The 21435-nt window shown below is 40.9% G+C and overlaps 1 protein-coding gene across 1 annotated transcript in view; it reads left to right on the top strand.

Annotated features, from left to right (window-relative positions):
* The window catches only part of zmat4a (zinc finger, matrin-type 4a), a 181268-nt gene that overhangs the window by 60834 nt on the left and 98999 nt on the right, over window positions 1–21435 (top strand). Inside the window, exon 3 of the mRNA XM_079814692.1 lies at window positions 8710–8799. Within this exon, the coding sequence (XP_079670818.1) occupies window positions 8710–8799 (90 nt within the window). The remainder of the gene's footprint in view (window positions 1–8709; window positions 8800–21435) is intronic.

The raw sequence follows: 21435 nt of genomic DNA, 5'->3' as shown, positions 1-21435 counted from the left end.
CTTCCTCCTCCTCCTTCTCCTTCCTCCTCATTCTCCTTCCTTCTCTTTCTCCTTCCTCCTTCTTATCTTTCTCCTTCCTCCTCCTTATCTTTCTCCTTCATCCTCCTCCTTATCTTTCTCCTTCCTTCTTCTCCTTATCTTTCTCCTTCCTCCTCCTCTTTCCTCCTCCTCCTTATCTTTCTCCTTCCTCCTCATTCTTCTTCCTTCTCCTTCCTCCTCTTTCTTCTCCTTCCTCCTCCTCCTCCTCCTTATCTCTCTCCTTCCTTATCTTTCTCCTTCCTCCTCCTCCTTATCTTTCTCCTTCCTCCTCCTTATCTTTCTCCTTCCTCCTCCTCATTCTCCTTCCTCTTCCTCCTTCCTTCCTTCCTCCTCCTTATCTTTCTCCTCCTCCTTCCTCCTCCTCCTTATATTTCTCCTTTCTCCTTATCTTTCTCCTTCCTCCTCCTCATTAGGGCTGCAACAAACGATTATTTTAATAATCGATTAATCAAACGATTATTAGACCGATTAATCAACGAATCATCGATTATTGCCATTGAGATCGACGACTAATCAGTACATTTTTCAATTAGTTAAAACATTGAATACATATTCTAACTATAATACATAAAAAAGAAAATCACTTCAGCTTTTGAAATGGTTGTTTTAATTAACTTTGAGCCAAGTTCTCAGAACTCAAATCACACACAAATGCTCTCTAAGCATTGTTTAAATATTCTGTTTCGCTTTCAATTGAAAAAATAAATAATAATAAACAAAAATTAGCTGCATTACAGACAAAAAAAAAAAAATAGATGTTTAAATGTAAACATCTCTTGGCAGCAGTATTAAGAGCTTCATTTGTAAAACAATAATAGGCCCACTGCTTCTTAGAACTGAAACAGAAAAAGAGGACATTTACTTCAGGACACAAAGAATGGTTAAAATATTAATCTGCAAATGACATTGCAGACAAAATGACATAATAATAATCTATTACATGACAATTGAGCTGACAGATTCTCATTCACCTTTTAATTAACAATATGAAAAACTAACTGACATGATATTCTTCCTAATATCGCCTTTTGTAAGTCTTCATGCATATGGAACAAAATACAGGCAAGTGATGAGACTATAATACCTAATAGTGTTATAATAATAAAAATAGTCCTGACTCCAAGCTCGATCAAACTTTATTCTATGCTAAATAAATCACCACATTACTGTAATTAAATTATTATTGTTAATATTATTACAATTATTAGTAGTATTGCATTCTCTAATAAAGAGATTTACCGCTAGTTAGTTAGTTGTTTCCTCTTTAAGTGCTCCAACATGCACGTTGTGCTCCCGTCAAAAGTTTTGCCTTGCACGTCTCAATCAGCTCCTAGTTCAGTAGTCAGGGCACTGATCAGGACAAGAATCAATGGGCTAACTCCCTGATCAGTGCCCTGACTACTGAACTAGGGAGCTGATTGAGACGCAGCCTTAGTTTGAAGGTTTGTGAAACTTTCCCACATCTTGCTAGTTCTACCAGAAAGACTCGGGAGATAGAATGATGAATGAAGCATACATTTATTGACAGCCCAGCAAGCATAATAAGTTTTGGCATAGGCCCCGTCCATAGTTTATAATCCGAGGGTAGCGGATCAGCATATTCCTGCCTGAAGATGAAGGCAGGGGCGCAGCCGACCCCCCTTTTGAGGTATGGACGGAACCATCCTGGTGGTGGTGGGGAGGGTGGAGGTTGTTGTCGCATCGGCATCTGCGAACTCAAACATGTGTAAGTACGACCTTTATACAGAAAATATGAAGACGTGATTGGATAGAGATGAAGTTAATAAGTGACGAAGTGATTAAGTCTTCCTGGCAGAACTTAAGCTGAAGCTTCCATTTCTACCAGAAAGACTCGGGAGATAGAATGATGAATGAAGCATACATTTATTGACAGCCCAGCAAGCATAATAAGTTTTGGCATACGCCCCGTCCATAATTTATAATCCGAGGGTAGCGGATCAGCATATTCCTGCCTGAAGATGAAGGCAGGGGCGCAGCCGACCCCCAAAAGTAGGTGGATTGTAGATCCACCGGGCGGGGCCAGCCTTCCCCCAAAATGGTAGATGAAAAGAATACACACCGGACGTGAATCCTGAGGTTCCTGAAATATAGAAAAATGACGGTTAGGTACTATGACGGTTTAAATTGTATTTTTTTATTTTATTTTTTATTTTTTTTGCGCTACTGGTTTAGCCTTACATAGCCAGACGTAGACAGGCCTCAATAGACCGAACAGATATAGCCACGTAGGCCGGACGTAGACGGCCTCGATAGGCCGACAGATAAGGCCATGTTAGGCCAGACATAGACAGGCCTCGATAGACCAACAGATAAGGCCACGTTAGGCCAGACATAGACAGGCCTCGATAGACCAACAGATAAGGCCACGTTAGGCCAGACATAGACAGGCCTCGATAGACCAACAGATAAGGCCACGTTAGGCCAGACCTAGACAGGCCTCGATAGACCAACAGATAAGGCCACGTTAGGCCAGACATAGACCGACCTCGATAGACCAACAGATAAGGCCACGTTAGGCCAGACCTAGACAGGCCTCGATAGACCAACAGATATAGCCACGTTAGGCCAGACATAGACCGACAGATAAGGCCACGTTAGGCCAGACATAGACAGGCCTCGATAGACCAACAGATAAGGCCACGTTAGGCCAGACATAGACAGCCTCGATAGACCAACAGATATAGCCACGTTAGGCCAGACATAGACCGACAGATAAGGCCACGTTAGGCCAGACATAGACAGGCCTCGATAGACCAACAGATATGGCCACGTTAGGCCAGACATAGACAGGCCTCGATAGACCAACAGATAAGGCCACGTTAGGCCAGACATAGACAGCCTTGATAGACAGAGAGATATGGCCACGTTAGGCCAGGCATAGACAGGCCTCGATAGACCGACAGATATAGGTGCGTTAGGCCAACCTAGACGGCCTCTTTTTTTTTTTGAGAGAGAGAGAGACGAGGTCACACAAGGCCATTACCGCCAGTAAACCGCCACCAGTAATTGCATAAAATTTAACTGATTTTTACTGAAGAGCTTGCTGAGCTTCGAGAATGGTTTTTGAATCGGGTCTGATGTATGATTCAAAAGCTGAGGAAGACCATCTGCCCATGATCTTAATGATGTAGAGATTCCTCGTTCAGCAGCTGTTGTAGCTGCCCCGTTTCTGAATGAATGGCCGGTATACTGTAGAGAGAGGGGGATAGACTGCAGCTTTTGATAACAGTGGTTAAGTGAGTTCTGAAACAAGCCTTGGAAAGGGTTGCTCTGTTAGGTAAATATAAATAGCGGTGCGTATTTGGAAGTTCTAGGCCGGATTTTAAGAAATTTAACCATAGCTGTAAAGGGATAGAAATTATTCTTCATCTTAGAATTGTTAATGTGATACCAGAACCTATAGAGTCATTCTAAAATGCTTAAGGAAAAGAGTAAAGAAATTGAGTGAGAAGTGAAGATCGGAATGGGAAAGACGAGAGTAGGATCAAGCTGATTAGTTTCCAAGTGAATTTCCTTGGACACATGAAGCCGAAAGGGGCTGATAAACACAGCTTCTAGCAGAATATCGGTGCAAGTGGAAGAGCGACCTTTACGATTTAAAGGTCCTGTTCTTCGTGATCCCATTTTTCAAACTTTAGTTAGTGTGTAATGTTGCTGTTAGAGCATAAATAATACCTGTAAAATTATAAAGCTCAAAGTTCAATGCCAAGCGAGAAATTTTATTTGACAGAAGTTCCCTTTCAAAGCCTACAGCGAACGGCCGGTTTGGACTACATCCATGTACATCCTGCTTTAATTACGTCAGTAGAACAGTTTGTCGACTAACCTCCGCCCACAAGAATACGCGAAAAAAAGGGGGCGTGGTCTTGTTGCTCCCTCGTGGAGAAGAGGAAGTGTTGCGTTCGGTTCGGTTCGGTTCGGTTGCGTTTGTCGCCATGTCGTTCAGACGCTGTTATTTTCATCCCGGAGTCAAATCACCTTTGTTTGGCCTTCAGGGGCTGTAGTTTGAGCGCGTTCATCTCCCCGTTATGGTAAGAGGCGTGACCTTTCCGGGCAACGTGCCCTAAGCTGCTGTCGAATCACAACACGGGAACCGCTGGCACAATCAGAACTCGTTACGTATTTCTGAAGGAGGGACTTCATAGACGAGGAAATTCTCAGCCGTTTTGAGGACAGTGAAAACAGCAGTATGCAGATAAGTAAATTGTGTGAAAAATAGGTGTTTTTTTTTTTTTTTTTTTTAACACATGAAACATGAACACGTTATATTGCACACTGTAGACACAATCAAAGCTTCAAAAAAACACGAAAAATGGGACCTTTAAGTGTTAGGAGTTAAATTAAAAGCTTTGAACATACCTGATGCTTGTTAAGGTAATCTTAATAGGTAATCTTAGATTTACCTTTGGAATTATGGGAGCCTGATGGTATGGGATGCCTGATGGTTTGAGCATTGCTGAAGTAAACCATCTTGACTATCATGGAATCCCACATGATAGTCTCTTCATGATATGGGAGACCTTGGTAGAGGATACCAACTCCACACATTGAACTATGTTCGTAGCAACACCAATCTGGAAGAATGTCCCATGCACGGTTAGTTGGAGAACCTTTTTTTTTTTTTCTCATCTGCAGTTAGGAGGATTCTAACCACTTGGCGTAGCTCCCGCTCACAGCTTGATAGAACACCATCTAACCGTCAAACCTGCTGACAGAACCCCCAAAAGAAAATAACCAGAACAGCATGACAAATACATAACGTGCGCATGTGATTGAGAACATCGACGATGCCCTTGCAGAAGATAAGAATGTTTTAAATGATAAAGCTTTACTAGCTAATAAACCATAGCTAGCTATATAGAACTCGGCACAGCTACCAAACCCATGACAAAAGATCAATGCGAGATTCATTGTTGGATACCTAAGCCAGGATAATACTGTGTGAATTTGGCCACGTTTGGCAGTATAAGACAAATATCGCAATTCTAAAATCCTTTGACCCTGGAATAAAATCTGATGTCTTTAATAGTTAGTTTGACATGCTCACCGACGCCATGAGACATTTTGGCCTGAATAATTCCACTAGTTGAATGGGTTGATGTAAAACTCCGGACAAGTTCTTGTGTGTCTGATTATCGTACAGCCTGCCATTAATGCACTGAGATCCCACAGTATGACATGAGGATCTCATTTGCACGGTCTGAAAAGCAACAAATCACAAAGACAATAGCCACGCCGTGTGTGCCAGCTTTAGTAAAGAGAAAAATCTTACTGTGAGAGAGGAGAGCCTTATCATTTACGGTGTGGCCAGAAATCGATAAGCATGTGCAGACTGTGTCAAATAGTCGTCGCTATATTCACTCCCCTGCATAGTGTTAGTCTTAAAAACGGTCATATATTGGCATTTACGATGCGTTTTGCAGTGTTGAGCATAGCCAATTCGCAGACATTTGATGCAATGACCAATGGAGGAGTTTACATAACAGAATACACGATCAAGATCGAGTGGTTCAGCGCTTGTTCTGGCTAATCAGCTAATGAATACAATCAACCATGAAGTGAGAACACGCAATAGATTCATAGTGCAGTGTAGGAAGACTAGAGTTTTCGCTACAGTGAAAGAATTTGCTGAACTGAAGCATTCAATAGTTTTAAGTGTTTAAAAGGGAGCGCACTCTGCTCACTGGACATAAAATAATTGGATATTTGTGTTCCCCTGCTGCGATTTCAGTAGCTATACAGAATGCAATCTTAATGTAACTGAATTTATGTACAATTTGTGCTGCTGTCGAACGACAAGTCGAACCTTGTTATGAATACAACCTTTAATATGCCCGAATATGCTGCTGTGAGTATGAGCGAGAGTGCACATTTCTGTTTTATTCATGATCGTAGCCATACGTCCTAGCACGAAACCAAGGGAGAACAGAACACGATATCCTAAAGTTCCTAAAATTGATGGAGGCATCTGATATCACAGTAGCTGAAACGCTATGGAGTCAAATTAACGTGATGTACGAGAAGACAAAAGCACAACATGCTATAGGGTTTTTTTTTTTTTTTTTTTTTTTTAAGATAGCGCATATTCATGCTGCAATATGCAACGACAGCCTTTATAGGAGCACAAGACGTTCTTCCTCCTAAGGAGAGAAGCCATATCAGATCGCAAAAGGAAGTTAATCCAACATACCCAGTAAATGAGCAAAACATGTACGCTGCTGGATGACAGCCCCAGACACTTTGTAGCTTGAAACTGTTAGTTAGTTCCGATTATACATATATGTGACAACTTGCAGCCTTTGCAAGGAAAGCTGAATCTAGCAGCATTTAATGTGTACAAATGCACTGATGCCAGTGCAGTGCTTAAAACTACTCTAAGCATATTAATTAAATTCACCTCGAGCGATCTCATAACGCTGTGCCAATTCGCGATTACTTTACTCAGTTAATCATGGAGCCCGATTGGGTGCATGTTGCTTTAAAACTCTTGTTTGAGGTTCCATTGCGTTCGTGGGAGATAGGCTAACATGCTGTGCCATCTGTTCTGTTTCAGCTTATCTAAAAAAAAGCTATCATTAACGGTAACCGGTGTAGTGCGTATAATTTACGAGGCACTATGGAAAGTTACTACACGAGCGACAACGAGCGATACGTTGCACAAGCAGGTGCGCGTCTGATGCATGTGTCTGCCAAATTGAAAGAATAAATACTACACCCAATCGGCATCGGAATGCAAAATCATATATCACTGTGATGAATGCTAATGTAGTGATGATGCCAGATGACGATAAAGATCACAGCCATGTCTTTTGATAACATGCCCAGATTGTCCTCCATGAAAGTGATTGTTCTGAATCAGAACGCGCAATTTTGCTCTCTTTAGTGAAGGCACTCGTGTCTGTTGCCGCGACAGCCAAGTGAACAGAATGATAGGCTGACATGGACTTAGAATGCCACTGTATGCACATTATTAACTTAATTAATTAAATAATAGAACCAGCGATCGATCGCTACGGAACATCCGGCTCGTCATCTGTTGTCGCATCGGCATCTGCGCAGTTGTTGTCGCATCGGCATCTGCGAACTCAAACATGTGTAAGTACGACCTTTATACAGAAAATGTGAAGACGTGATTGGATGGAGATGAAGTTAATAAGTGACGAAGTGATTAAGTCTTCCTGGCAGAACTAGCTGAAGCTTCCATTTCAGATTTGTTTGCATTCCGTCATTCGCGCTATTTTCTTCTACCACCTCATTTGTAAGGGCTGCATTACACTCTAGCGCTACAGCACCATAGCGGTCAAACCGCGATATTGCAGGCCCTTACATTAGGTCACATGAGATCAAACGACTACTCAACAACAAAGATATTTGTCTGCAATTTTTTATTGTCGACTTTGTCGACAATGTCGACTAATCGTTTCAGCCCTACTCCTCATTCTCCTTATCTTTCTCCTTCCTCCTCCTCCTTCTCCTTATTTTTCTCCTTCCTCCTCCTCCTTCCTCATTTTCCTTGATTCCTTGATCCTTTCCCGAAATATATATATCCCTCCTAGCTCATATTTTTTTCCATCCCTCAGGTGCTTTAGGGGATACGTAGAAAACAGTTGTGCCTTTCAGGATTCTCTGATGAATAGAAAGTTGAGACACATTTTTTTTTTATATAGGTTTTTTTGTAACATTGTAAATGTCTTTACTGTAATGTTTTATCAATACAATGTGTCCTTGCTGAATAAAAGAAAAAATAACAAAATATTATTTATTTATATATATATTAGGGATGTGATGGTGGAAATTATGGATATAATTGTTGTCAAAGAGGCTGAAGAGAAATATGTATTGTATTTGCACTCTCCCCAGGTGCTAAAGCAGCATCATTCTCATAACTCTGAGTTCCGTCTGTCTCTTTCGATCTCTCCATGTCTTTTTTCATATTTTCTCTCTTGAGGGGAGAAATAGGAGGACTGGGCTAATAAGATTCTCTCAGGCAATCTTCAAACACAAGGTGACATATCATATTTTTAACCACATCCATCTGTAGTCAGATGTTTCATCCAGGTCCATGTGTCATTTTTTTTCTAAGTCTAAGAAAATCAGACAGGAAATCTTTTACTTCTTTAAGAGGAAATGAGTGGCTTTCAATGCTGATTATTCCAGTGCCACTCTCTGTCCTTCATTTCCACACTTGAGGCCTTTGTGTTGAGGATGAAGTTCAATTACCCTCTTGTCAAACAACATCATTTTCAGGTAAACTGAGCAGTGAATTGATTTGGCCCACTCTCTGAAAGCTGTGCTGTCAAACCCAACTAATTGATGGGTTTGTGATTTGTGGCTCCACACTCACTTAAAGGCAACCACAGTAATTATTTATTGGCCTGTGCATATTATGGGCGCTACCAATTGCTTCTCACTCAGTCTGCTCCAGTGCTCTCATCTATGGTAATTTTTATACTTTTTCTTCACGATTCATAAATGTTCTAGTCTGTCCAAGGATAGGTGAACCATGACATTTTATTTGAAATTGATTTACAGATTGGGTACAGATCGGTCAAAATATTTGATTTAATACATCCATCCATCTTATTCTCTTACAATACTGTGATTTGCAGAATAATCATATTGTGTACCCCCCCCCCCCTTCTCTTTCAGAGTCGGAAACATGCAAACAAAGTGCGTCTGTATTACATGCTGCATCCAGTAGATGGGGGATGTCCAGCTAAAAAGCTCAGAACAGATGATGTGAGTATTCCATTCTATATATATATATTTTTTTTTTGTAGAAATGACACCTCTGTCATGTGTTTATCCCAGCATAATTTAATTTATCCCTTGACCTGAAGTCTGAACCATTCTTTGAAAAGATTTTTTGTTTTCTTTTAATGAGCTTTTCTTGACATATTTTTCACAGTAAAGTTCTTCATGAACCCCAGCCATTAAAACACTCTATTTTGTGTGCACATCCAAACATTTAATTTAATCGACTGATTTTAAAATATATTTTCCTCAATAACTAAAAAAAAAAAAAAAAAAAAAAAAAAAAAAAATATATATATATATATATATATATATATATTATATTACACACACACACACACACACACACACACACACACACACACACACACACACACACACACACACACAGAATAGATCGGAATTATATATTTTCCCCAAATCGTGCAGCCCTAATACAAATAATAATATTACACACATGCATATATATATATATATATATATATATATATATATATATATATATATATATATATATATATATATATATATATATATATATATATATATATATATATATATATATATATATATATATATATATATATCAGTGATGCGCGGGTCAATGTATAAACAACCCGCACCCGACCGACGTTTTCAACTAACCCGCCCGCAACTCGGACCGCAAAAAAAAAAGAAGAAAATATTGTAGGCTACCCGACCCGCTTCCTGACCCGCATTTTTTAAAAGTAGTAAATACTCATCGTAGCTCATTGGGCCATTGAAAAAAATGTTCAGGCCCTGACGTGGTGTGCTCAGAGGTGCAGCAGCGAGAGCAGGAAGTTCTTGAGGCGGCCCATCATTTTCCATTTCAGCTCCAGATGCATATTATTGATGAACGCGATGTTTATGTTTCGACCCGGCTTGAAGAATTCATCAGCCCACATTTGGAAAACATTTGGAAAAGTGTGAAAGCCCTTAGGAGCGCAAACTGTTATTTTTCTGAATGCTGTATGATATAGCCTAGTGTTATGTAATACAAGCTTGATTTATTCATTTATTTCGTTTAATTTTCTTAACAATTAAGATGCTGCATGTGTTTATCCAGTCTAATCGAAGTGTGCGTCTCTCCCCCGACTTTCCCAACAAAAATCCCGCCCCCTCTCAGAAAATACATAAAACTGACTTTAAATGCGTTTAAAAGTAGCCTATTAAAATGGTACAATGGCATTGCTCAGTTCAACGTTTTGGGAAATCGGGCATTTTGTCCCGCTTCAGCATTTATTCAAAAGTTAATAACGCTCAACATTCAAAAGGTAAATAAGGATTTATTGACGATCCGACCGACCGTGACCCGAATATCACCCGCTCATTTTGGATCAACCCGCGCATCACTGATATATATATATATATATATATATATATATATGTATATATATATATATATATATGCATGTGTGTAATATTATTATTTGTATTAGGGCTGCACGATTTGGGGAAAATATATAATTCCGATCTATTCTGTGTGTGTGTGCGTGTGCATGTATATATTAGTGGTGGGCATAGATTAATTTTTTTAATCTAGATTAATCTCACTGTAATCTTGGAATTAATCTAGATTAATCTAGATTAAAATGGCTCATTTGAATTCTGCCGAAGGCATTCAGAATATGTGTACTTGTAAGTGATCGTTTGTCTTTTTGTAGTTTGAATAATAAATAACTTCTGTCCCTTTAAGACCTGACACGCATGGATCCCACTGTTCCTGAGAGCTGGTTACGACTGTGTTTACGTTAAAACTCACCAAGATGGCCATTGAGACATTTTTTGAGTGTATTTGACCATTAATAAATTGGAAAAAGGAGCTCATTTTTGCACTTGTATGTCAGAGGCGGCTTTATTACGGTATGTGTGTGTGTGCTTCATATGCGAGCGCGAAATCTGCAGGAATTAGTAGAATTAACGTTATGTGCAACCCCGCACGATATTCAGACCGGTCACACCAATACTAACTGCTGTCATTAAAGGGTTAGTTCACCCAAAAATGAAAATTCTGTCATTAATTACTCACCCTCATGTCGTTGGACACCCGTAAGACCTCCGTTCATATTCGGAACACAAATGAAGATATTTTAGTTGAAAGCTGATGGCTGAGAAAGGCTTCACACAGGCCTCCATTGGCATTCAGTACATTGACACTTCCAAGATCCATGAAAGGCACTTAAAACGTCGTTACAAAGTCTATCTCACCACAGTGGCTCTACAATAATCATACAATGCGACGACAATAGTTTTTGTGCGCAAAAAAAAATCAAAATAACACCTTTATCCAACTTGTTCTCGACTTCCGTGTGTGCCTCCACGACGCATGCGCGAGAATATGACGTAGCGCCGGTGTTCGGGAATCGATGAAATACACACTTAAGCCCCATTTTGAGCACTACGCCGAGACCTAAAGCACGATCAATGTAGAATCCAACAGCTTAGACACGCGCGTCTTCCTCTGCTCGTAAACAAATCGCTTCTGGGTCATATGTCCGAACGCCGGATCTGCGTCATATTCTCGCGCATGCGTCGTGGAGGCATACACGGAAGTCGAGAACAAGTTGGATAAAGGTGTTATTTTGATTTTTTTTGGCGCACAAAAACTATTGTCGTCGCATTGTATGATTATTGTAGAGCCACTGTGGTGAGATAGACTTTGTAACGACGTTTTAAGTGCCTTTCATGGATCTTGGAAGTGTCAATGTACTGAATGCCAATGGAGGCCTGTGTGAAGCCTTTCTCAGCCATCAGCTTTCAACTAAAATATCTTCATTTGTGTTCCGAATATGAACGGAGGTCTTACGGGTGTCCAACGACATGAGGGTGAGTAATTAATGACAGAATTTTCATTTTTGGGTGAACTAACCCTTTAAGAATAATCCAGCAGAACACCCGTTCGCAATGTTCAGAGGGTTAACCGGACTGAATGAGAGGAGGCTGGTGCGTGTCAACTTGCTGTCGGTCGGAGAGGAGAGGAGAGCGCAGCTGATATCGATACTGTAGAAAATGAGTATTGTATCGTTTCAGATATTTCAGTATCGATACATAGCGAAATAGCGATATTTTTGATAACACTAGTAGGCATACACACAGGTTCGAAGACTCGTTCTCTCGCCCCTACAGTGCAATTCAGCTAGGTACACATCCGCGGCTCCGCGGTAAACCATCAAGGTGAAAGTCATTATAGCTTGCGTAGTAGGCTATAGACCCAGCTCATAACCCAACTTTGAGAATAGATTAATGGCAATATTTTTTTTATCGCCCGATAACAGTCGCACGTTAACGCAGCACGTTAACACAGATAACGGCCCACCACTAATATATATATATATATATATATACAAACCCAAATCAGAAAAAGTTGGGACAGTATGGAAAACGCAAAAAAAAAAAAAACGAAGTGATTTCTAAATTTACTTTGACTTGTATTTCATTGCAGACAATATGAACACAAAAATATTTCATGTTTTGTCTGGTCAACTTCATGTCATTTGTAAATATGCATCCTTTCCTGTCATTCAGACCTGCAACACATTTAAAAAAAAGTTGGGACAGTAAAGCATTTACCACTTTGTAATGTTGCCATTCCTTTTCACAACACTTAAAAGACGTTTAGGGACTGAAGACACCAAGTAATGAAGTGTTTCAGGTGTAATTTTGTCCCATTCTTCCTGCAAACAAGTCTTAAAGTGGGCAACAGTACGGGGTCTTCATGTTGCATTTTGCGCTTCAAAATGCGCCACACATTCTCTATTGGAGATAGGTCGGGACTGCAGGCAGGCCAGTCAAGTACCCGTACCCTCTTCCTCCGCAGCCAGGACTTTGTAATGTGAGCAGAATGTGGTTTTGCATTGTCTTGTTGAAATATTCATGGACGTCCCTGGAAAAGATGTCTTCTTGAAGGCAGCATATTATGCTCCAAAATCTCTATGTACTTTTCAGCATTAATGGTGCCTTCACAGTAGTGCAAGTTACCTTTGCCAAGGGCACTGACACAACCCCATACCATGACAGACCCTGGCTTTTGGACTTGTTGCTGGTAACAGTCTGGATGATCCTTTTCTTCTTTGGTCCGGAGCACACGGCGTCCATTCCTCCCCAAAAATACCTGAAAACTGATTCATCTGACCACAGTACACGTTTCCACTGTGTGATGGTCCATCCCAGATGCCTCCGAGCCCAGAGAAGTCGACGGCGCTTCTGGACACTGTTAACATAGGGCTTCCTTTTGGCACAGTACGGTTTTAACTGGCATTTGTGGATGTAACTACATATTGTGGTACTTGACAAAGGTTTGCCAAAGTAGTCCTGAGCCCATGTGGTGGTTTCGCTTATAGATGAATGACGATTCTTGATGCAGTGCCGCCTGAGGGATCGGAGATTACGGTTGTTCAGCTTAGGCTTGCGCCCTTGTCCTTTAAGCACTGAAATTCCTCCAGATTCCTTGAATCTTTTAATTATGTTATGCACTGTTGAATGTGAAATATCCAAATCTCTTCCTATCTTTCTCTGAGGAACATTGTTTTTAAACATTTCAATAATTTTCTCACGTATTTGTTGGCAAACTGGCGATCCTCTGCCCATCTTTGCTCCTAAAGGATTAGACCTTTCTTGGATGCTGCTTTTGTACCAATCATAATTACAATCACCTGTTGACATCACCCGTTTCAAATCACATCATTATTTAACCATTTTACCTCATTACAAGCCCTAAATTGCTCCTGTCCCAACTTTTTTTGAAATGTGTTGCAGGTCTGAATGGCATGCATATTTACAAATGACATGAAGTTGACCAGACAAAACATGAAATATTTTGTGTTCATATTGTCTGCAATGAAATACAAGTCAAAGTAAATTTAGAAATCACTTCTTTTTTTATTTATTTGCGTTTTCCATACTGTCCCAACTTTTTCTGATTTGGCTTTGTATATATATATAGATATATAAATAGGAGGTCATGTCAGGAGGTATGCAAAAGCAAGATCGAGTCTATGTCTTTAATATTAAATATGAGCCTCTTATGCATCCACTGTGGGGGAAAAACTCCTGTACACTGAAGAAAAACATATGGATTGTCATATACATTTATTTAGAAAAGTATTATTTTTCCTAAAATAGGATAGCGTGAGCACTGCTAAACACACTTGAGCAGAAACTCCACATTTGCCTCAGAGAGAAGTAATATAATGACGTTTTCAGGAAATCCCTAATGTGAAGCTAGCGCTGTGTAGCTGAATAAAAAGAAGATTGAAACACTTTGATAAACATGACTGCGACAATATATGGTGTATTTGAGTTCGTCAAGCCTTCTCGGGTATTTTCATAATAATATAGTATATTATAATGCAGCAGTGATGCAAAGTCTGAATCTCTTCTGGGAACCGGTTCTTTTCAGACAGTTTGGATTAATGAACCGGTTCAAAAAGCCGATTCAGAGGTTCCTGACGTCATCATGCAGTGGTGTCACTATGTAGATTCGACTGAAAATTGAACAAATACAGCCAGGGGTGCCACCAGCAATTTTGGGCCCTATGAAACAATATGAGGTTGGGCCCCACACCCATTCTGCACCAAACATACAAGCCAAGCTAGCTATCCAAAATCTAATACTGACCTATTACTCGAGCTTGCTCATTCCGCTCAGCGCTGCTCGCTCATCCCAGAATGCACAGTGTGACATGTTGGTTCAAAAATATGTTAAATAAGTAGGGCTGTCCCCGACTAAAGTTTTTTATATACTAGCAGTTGTTCATTTAAGCCATTCGTTGACTAAGCACTTTTATTAAATTAATTACATAAAAATGAGAGAATTCTAAACCCGAGCGTTTACGTAGGCTAATATATTACCGTAATGAGTATGCTGCCTATAATATAGGCTATTATTATCCCCACTCAAGCACACGCATTAAGCTTGCCACAAAGAACCGGCAAAAGTATTGATTATGAATGTGTCAAAAATAGCAAGGAGACATTTTAATTGTTTATCAATAAACTCAAGAGTTTTCTGTGTCATGTCGGCTGACGTGCTGCCTCGCCATTTCCGCAGCTAGTGGACGCGCCAAGAGAGAAATGCACATTTTATTACATAATCAGAGATTAGACTATTTCTTTTCGTTTTGAATTGTTTCGTTTAAAAGTAGACATTTCAAGCGACATATGTCTGATGTCTGTGAGACGCGCTCCAGTTCACATGCAATGTTATTAATGTCGCTGACCTCCATGTCATGATTATATTGACTGCTATATATTTCCTAATTGCTTATTAAATCCAGCCAATTAGTTTATGAAACATTGATTAAAATTAAGATAAAATTTATACAAAACAAAATTAATTTTAAAGAAAGACTTTATAGGAAACAAAATTCAATGAAGTACTCAAAAGCCATGTCCCCATATGCATATCTGATTATGTAGCCTTACTCGTGCTGCTCACTTTTCATAATCAACATATGAAATAAAAAAAAAAATAATAATATTTAAACATAGCCTAACTATGAAACTAAATATGCTACGTTTTCTTTAACCCATGTCCAACGAAGGCACCGGCGCTTCTGATGGATTTTTTCCTTTATGACAGCGGAAACAACTTGCAATACTGTTATTTTTAGCCATACAGATAAGCGCAAGACATAAATTATACACTATAAACTGTCTACTTTTATCAATAACAACAAAGGCCGTGGACTCAGGGAATGGATTATTTTGCACTCCACTCCAAACGCTTTCTTCATTTCAGAAATATATTTTGTTTATTAAACGCAAAGTTTTTCATTTCAAAAGCATTTCTAAATTCAGTTTATATTTCCAACAAACGAAATTCCGAGCCAAAATAACGAAGTGGTAAAAAAAAAACCTTTGAGTTACCACCATCAAATTCAAACATTTCGCTCTTCTCTAAATGTGGCAGCAATGCGTCACAATAACCTGGTGTACGTAAAAATGGATCATTCTTTACAGATGATGGTATGTTTGGACAGAAGACGAGACAGAATTCTTTATTAAACTAATAAAAACAATAGAATAGAAAATGCCACAATTTATCAAGACCTTGAAGCAGATAAGAGAGAGAAACACCTCATATGTGCCGCTCAAGTATATAAGGTGCTTTCCCTGCCATTAATGCTTGGATAACACACACGTCTCCTTCCATTAAAAATAATGGCGTGCGGTGGCTGGGATATAAACCTAACAACATACATGGCATAATTTTTGGAATGACTTCTCACGAGAGGAAAAAAATTGTTTTAGTCACAAAACATCAGTTAATGGAAACGCTGTCATTTCGTAATATTTTTTTAGCGACTTTTAAAAAAATATTGCAAAAGTGTTGTGCAAATTTGTAATGGAAACACGGCTACTAATGAGTGCGCTAAGGCAGGACCAAACCATTTCGTGCAGATACAGGGGGGTGGTCGGTCAATATGGATGTTTACTTTTTGGTCAATGGGGATATTTAACTTTTATTGCCAAAATAAGTAAAAATCAAAGACATCATTCATTTTGTTATTATTTGAAATATACTCAATGATGATGGTTTATGTAGCGTATAATATAATTACATTTTTTTTAATTAGTTTTTACCTATTTCTTGGGGCCCCTGTCAGTCATTGTCCTAACTTTCCCCCCTATACGGCGCCCCTGACTACAGCACACATTACAGGCACTGATCAACAAACGCGGATATGTTCTTTATGTCTAAAGTATACTATAGAACGAGTAAACCAAACTTATCAACTCCTTGTTTATTATCCTTTTAAACTCCTTGATTTAAAATATAATCTGTATGCGCAAAACCATAATAATTTGTATACATTTTATAAATAAATTTTAATCAAATGAAGGCCTATTTAATTAAACCAGTTCACTTAAGTTAATGGTGTTTGTGGTTACAGTTTCATTCGCGGATCCTTATTGTCGGAAACGACTGAACAATATTGAGTAGCCCACATCTTAGATAAGATTTCTAAAAGTTTCACACATACAGCACACATTACAGACATGCATAAACACAGATATGTTACATGTCTAAAGTAGCCTATATAGAAAGAATAACCAGTTTTATAATCTTATAAATTTCGCTTAACAACTTTAACCTCCTGGGACCCACGAATAGACTTTTGTCCACTGTAGTGGACATTATATTTTAGTGAATTTCTCTGAAATCATACATGTCGCAGTTTTAGGTCTGGGTGTCCTGTAAAGAGCACATTTGGGGCTTTGCAGAGATACCAAATGTTTGGAGCTTTCATCAGGACAACAACTTCTTCTTGGTCTTTAAAAACTGCTGACATTAATGTGTAGCACTCTTATGTAAATATGATAATATTTTTAATTATAATTTAAATCAGATTAATTTTCAAATTGTTTATAATAAATCAACATCTCAGGAAAATTTGATGGGGTTTCTAATCAAAATATGACTTTCTGTTACAAAACAGGGCATTGATTTCATAAATGTCCTCTGTAGGGGACACCAGGACTGAAATCATGTTTATCAGGCATTTTGGAGACATAACAAGTGAATAGGGAACGAAATATTAGATATATTATGAAAATGTTGCGAATAATTATTACACTTCTTTTTTCATTACATGTTGCACCAAGAACACATAAATATCCAAATTGGATGAAGTGTAGATACATTGTATTGAATGGGCCATTTTACCCACATATTTCATAAAGTAAAATTGTATATCAATGCATTTTGGTATATATTTCATAACATAGTTCAGAATCATCTTTAAACAAAGTTTGTTTTAAAACAAATCCTGAAAATTGATTGGTGAATTAAAAATAAATCCCATTGTTTTTGCCTATACATGCAATTTCATGTCATTTTATTTTTTAAGCAACTGAGTCCTGGTGTTAACTACAGAGGACATATCATAACATATGAATAAAATATCTTTTTTCAAAATTGCCCCCCCCCCCCATTTGTTTCTTATGCTCTAAACAATGTAATGACATGAAAAAACACTAAATTCCAAAACCGTTTTTTTCCTGGGTCCCATAATCTGCATGCACAATAAGTTACATTAAAATGTATTTAAATCTCTCAACAGGAAGGTTTTTGCAGGTTTTAATAAAATGTTATTTAATAACAGTAGTCATAATAAGCATATTTCCAGTAGCCTACGTGCCAACTCAATCATCAGAATCCTCGGCAAACTTCGGCAGCTGGTTGAACCGGCTCGTTCGGTTCTTTTTTAGTCGGCTTCTACTTCGGCTTTTTGCATCTTGTGTCATCAACACAGAACTAAAGTTCGATTCAGTACGATAAATGAACCGGTTACTTGCTGAGAATCAAAAGAGCGATTTGTTCAAGAACCGAACATCTCTATAATGCAGTGCTAATCGACATAGACTTCATCATTGTATGGAATACTATAAAATAATTAATTGTTTGCCTCATTCTGTGATAAGAAGCTACATCAATAAAAAAAAGTATATATCAAACACTCGACTGGCAATATGAAGTGAGTTAAAACATGTTATTAAACGTTGTCTTTTTTGTTTTTCCAAACGCACGTTAAAAGCGACTCAAACTCGCAGTGCTTTCAGACAGAGCTCATTTACTACTGATCACAGAGCCACTCTTCACTAACACAGTTAGCATATATTCGGTTCGATTTCGATTAATCGTGCAGCCCTAATTTTTATTAAGGCAGTGTTCATGTAGGCATTTTAAAAACAGCAAGCACAACAGATGATTATCAACAGGAGCACAACAGAATGAAAATGTCACATTTTCAAATGCTTGTCTGTGAATACTTATAGTGATTGGTGCCCTATTTATGTATGAATATAGTGGTGACTCAAGAGTTGTAGCATGTCCGTCCATCTAATCATCTTAAGGCAAGTGTGAAATATGTTTTGATCCATCTGGTTCCCTTTCAGTCGGTCACGTTCGACGTACGTCGGAACTGACCGACGAATTGGGATCTGTCTTCAGAGACCAGTCTACTTCGAGTGTATTAGAAACGAGCCAATTGTATTGGCATGCGGTCCACGCACCGCCCCGCACCGCGGGTATAAACACGGAAGTGGAGTACCGCATATTGCTTTTAACTTCGGAGCCGAACGGTTTGCTGTATCAAGCTGTTTCTGCGAAGAGTGTTTAAACGAGTCTCGAGGAGGATCGCTCTCTTACCTGGGTGCTGGTGTGACGGCGCGAGTCAGCGAGCGGCCGCTGCAACATACACTTGTTCCTGTGTTGGTTGGCTGGGCGTTTCCGTTCTTGAGTGCTCACACGCAGGCTTGCAATCGGACTGCTGTGAGCCGCGGTCATCTCCCTGAGCGCTTCAGCACTTCTAAAAGAGCATTTCCTTCTAAAAAGAGCAACATGGTTTGACCCTGCGTCTTTTTCAAGATGTCATTCAAACCGTGTGTTTCTGGATGCGGTTGTTTCCTGTCCTCATTTGACGGCCACGATCTCTCTCGCATATAAACATGTGAGATTGCGTTCGTGGGTGATCCGCGTTCTCCCAGGAGAACGTGGTCACGTCGGCACGTTGTTCGGGCTCGAGCGTTCAGCGCGCCGTGTGCCGTCTGGCGCCGGCTGACAGCGGGGGTTGCCACGGCAACCCAGCGCGTCACTCGGTCCTCTGGTGCGCGGTCGAGACTGTGATACCTCAAACGGGGTTGAGTCCCATTGCTTATTCCCCGATCTAGTTCCTTTTCTGGTGCACCGGAAAAGGTCTACTTTGGCTAATAAGTCTTGGTGGCCTGAGGATTATAGTGGGGCTTCCCCGCTGGGTACATTCCCCGTGGGCCCCCACTCCTCTATCGCATCACAGGCATGCTGAGACTTTGTTCGTGGGTGGTTCATGTTCCCTTATGAGAACATGACCACGTCGGCGCGTTGTTCACCGTGCCTCTTTCTTGGAGGCTTGAGTGTTCAGCGCGCCGTGTGCCGTCAAGTCGGATGGCCACGCTCATTGTCTCACATGCCTGCTGGTAGCTTACGGATGGGATTGCTGGTCCTTTTTTGAAAAAAGGGGGGACCTAGCATTTCATTTGGGGCTCTGGCGGAGGACAGATGTCAATTGCTGCATCGGAGAGAGGGCTGTTATGCGCTTGAAATGATGATGCTGAGTTTCCCACTATAATAGTGTGCTCATGCTGAATCAGATTCAGAGTTGACAGCCATGCTTTCTGGGGTGGCTGCCCGGATGTGCATTGGAAAAACTTAGCAGTGTGGAACTATTTGGTGCCAAAATATGGAACGCCAAAAGGGCCATAATGTTTAAGTTTTTTCCCTCTCTCACTGCCCTCTGTCCTGCATGCACGAGGGTAGTCCCGACCCAGGGGTTATGCAGGAACTGCATGTTGTGATGGACCTCGCCCTCCGGGTGACGGAAGTCACTGCACGCTCCCTGGGTCAGGCGATGTCCACACTAGTGGTCCAGAAAGCTGGGGCTAACCTGGCAGATATGCGTGAGCCCGACAAAGTTCGGTTCCTCAATGCCCCTGTCTGTCAGGCTGGCCTCTTCGGCGACGTTATCGAGAACGCCCCCGGGCCTTGCCACTCCTGGCTTCCCCTCTCTTCTTCGCCAGGGGGCGGTGTGAGGCTAGAGGACGCCCCCGGGCCTTCTCTCCCACACACTGCCCCACCCTGGAACGATCAGACACCACTCCGGGTCGCCTCCGGGCCGTCCGGGTTGGGTCTGAGCGTTCCACCTCGCTGCCCCACCCCGGGTACGTCTGTGGTGCCATTGGTGCCATTGGTCCCGCTTGCACGGCTTCTGGGGGCCTGGCTAAGAGAGCCCCCAGACCGTCTCGCTGGCTCATCCGTACTATCAGACTCGGCTACGCTACTCAGTTCGCGTACCGGCCTCCCAAGCACAAGGGCATCCTCTTCACCTCCGTGCGGAGCAGTGATGCCCATGTCTTGCGGTCAGAGATCGATGTCCTACTGGCGAAGGACGCGGTCGAGCCGGTTCCTCCAGCCGATATGAAGTCGGGGTACTACAGCCCCTACTTCATTGTACCCAAGAAAGGCGGTGGGTTGCGGCCAATCTTGGACCTGCGTGTTCTGAATCGGCACTGCACAAGCTTCCGTTCAGAATGCCAACGCAGAAATGCATTTTCGAATGCATCCGTCCCCAAGATTGGTTTGCAGCGATCGACCTGAAGGACACGTACTTTCATGTCTCTATTCTCCCTCGACACAGACCGTTCTTATGCTTTGCATTCGAGGGGAAGGCATATCAGTACAAAGTCTTGCCCTTCGGGCTGTCCCTGTCGCCCCGCGTCTTTACGAAAGTCGTGGAGGCAGCCATTGTTCCACTCCGAGAACGCAGCGTTCGCATTCTCAACTATCTCGACGACTGGCTTATACTCGCCCAGTCTCGGGAGCAGTTGTGCGAACACAGGGACCTGGTGCTCCGTCACCTCAGCCTGTTGGGCCTTCGGGTCAACCGAGAGAAGAGCAAACTCTGTCCCACGCAGAGGATCTCTTGTCTCGGCATGGAGCTGGATTCGGTCAATCGGACTGCGCGCCTCACAGAGGAACGAGTCCAGTCAGTGCTGAACTGCTTGAATACATTCAAGAGCAGGACGGCGGTCCCACTGAAATTCTTTCAGAGGCTCCTGGGG

The sequence above is a fragment of the Gobio gobio genome (genome assembly GCF_949357685.1).
Source record: "Gobio gobio genome assembly, chromosome: 4".
Classification (NCBI taxonomy): domain Eukaryota; kingdom Metazoa; phylum Chordata; class Actinopteri; order Cypriniformes; family Gobionidae; genus Gobio; species Gobio gobio.
This window is presented reverse-complemented; position numbering and strand designations above follow the sequence as displayed.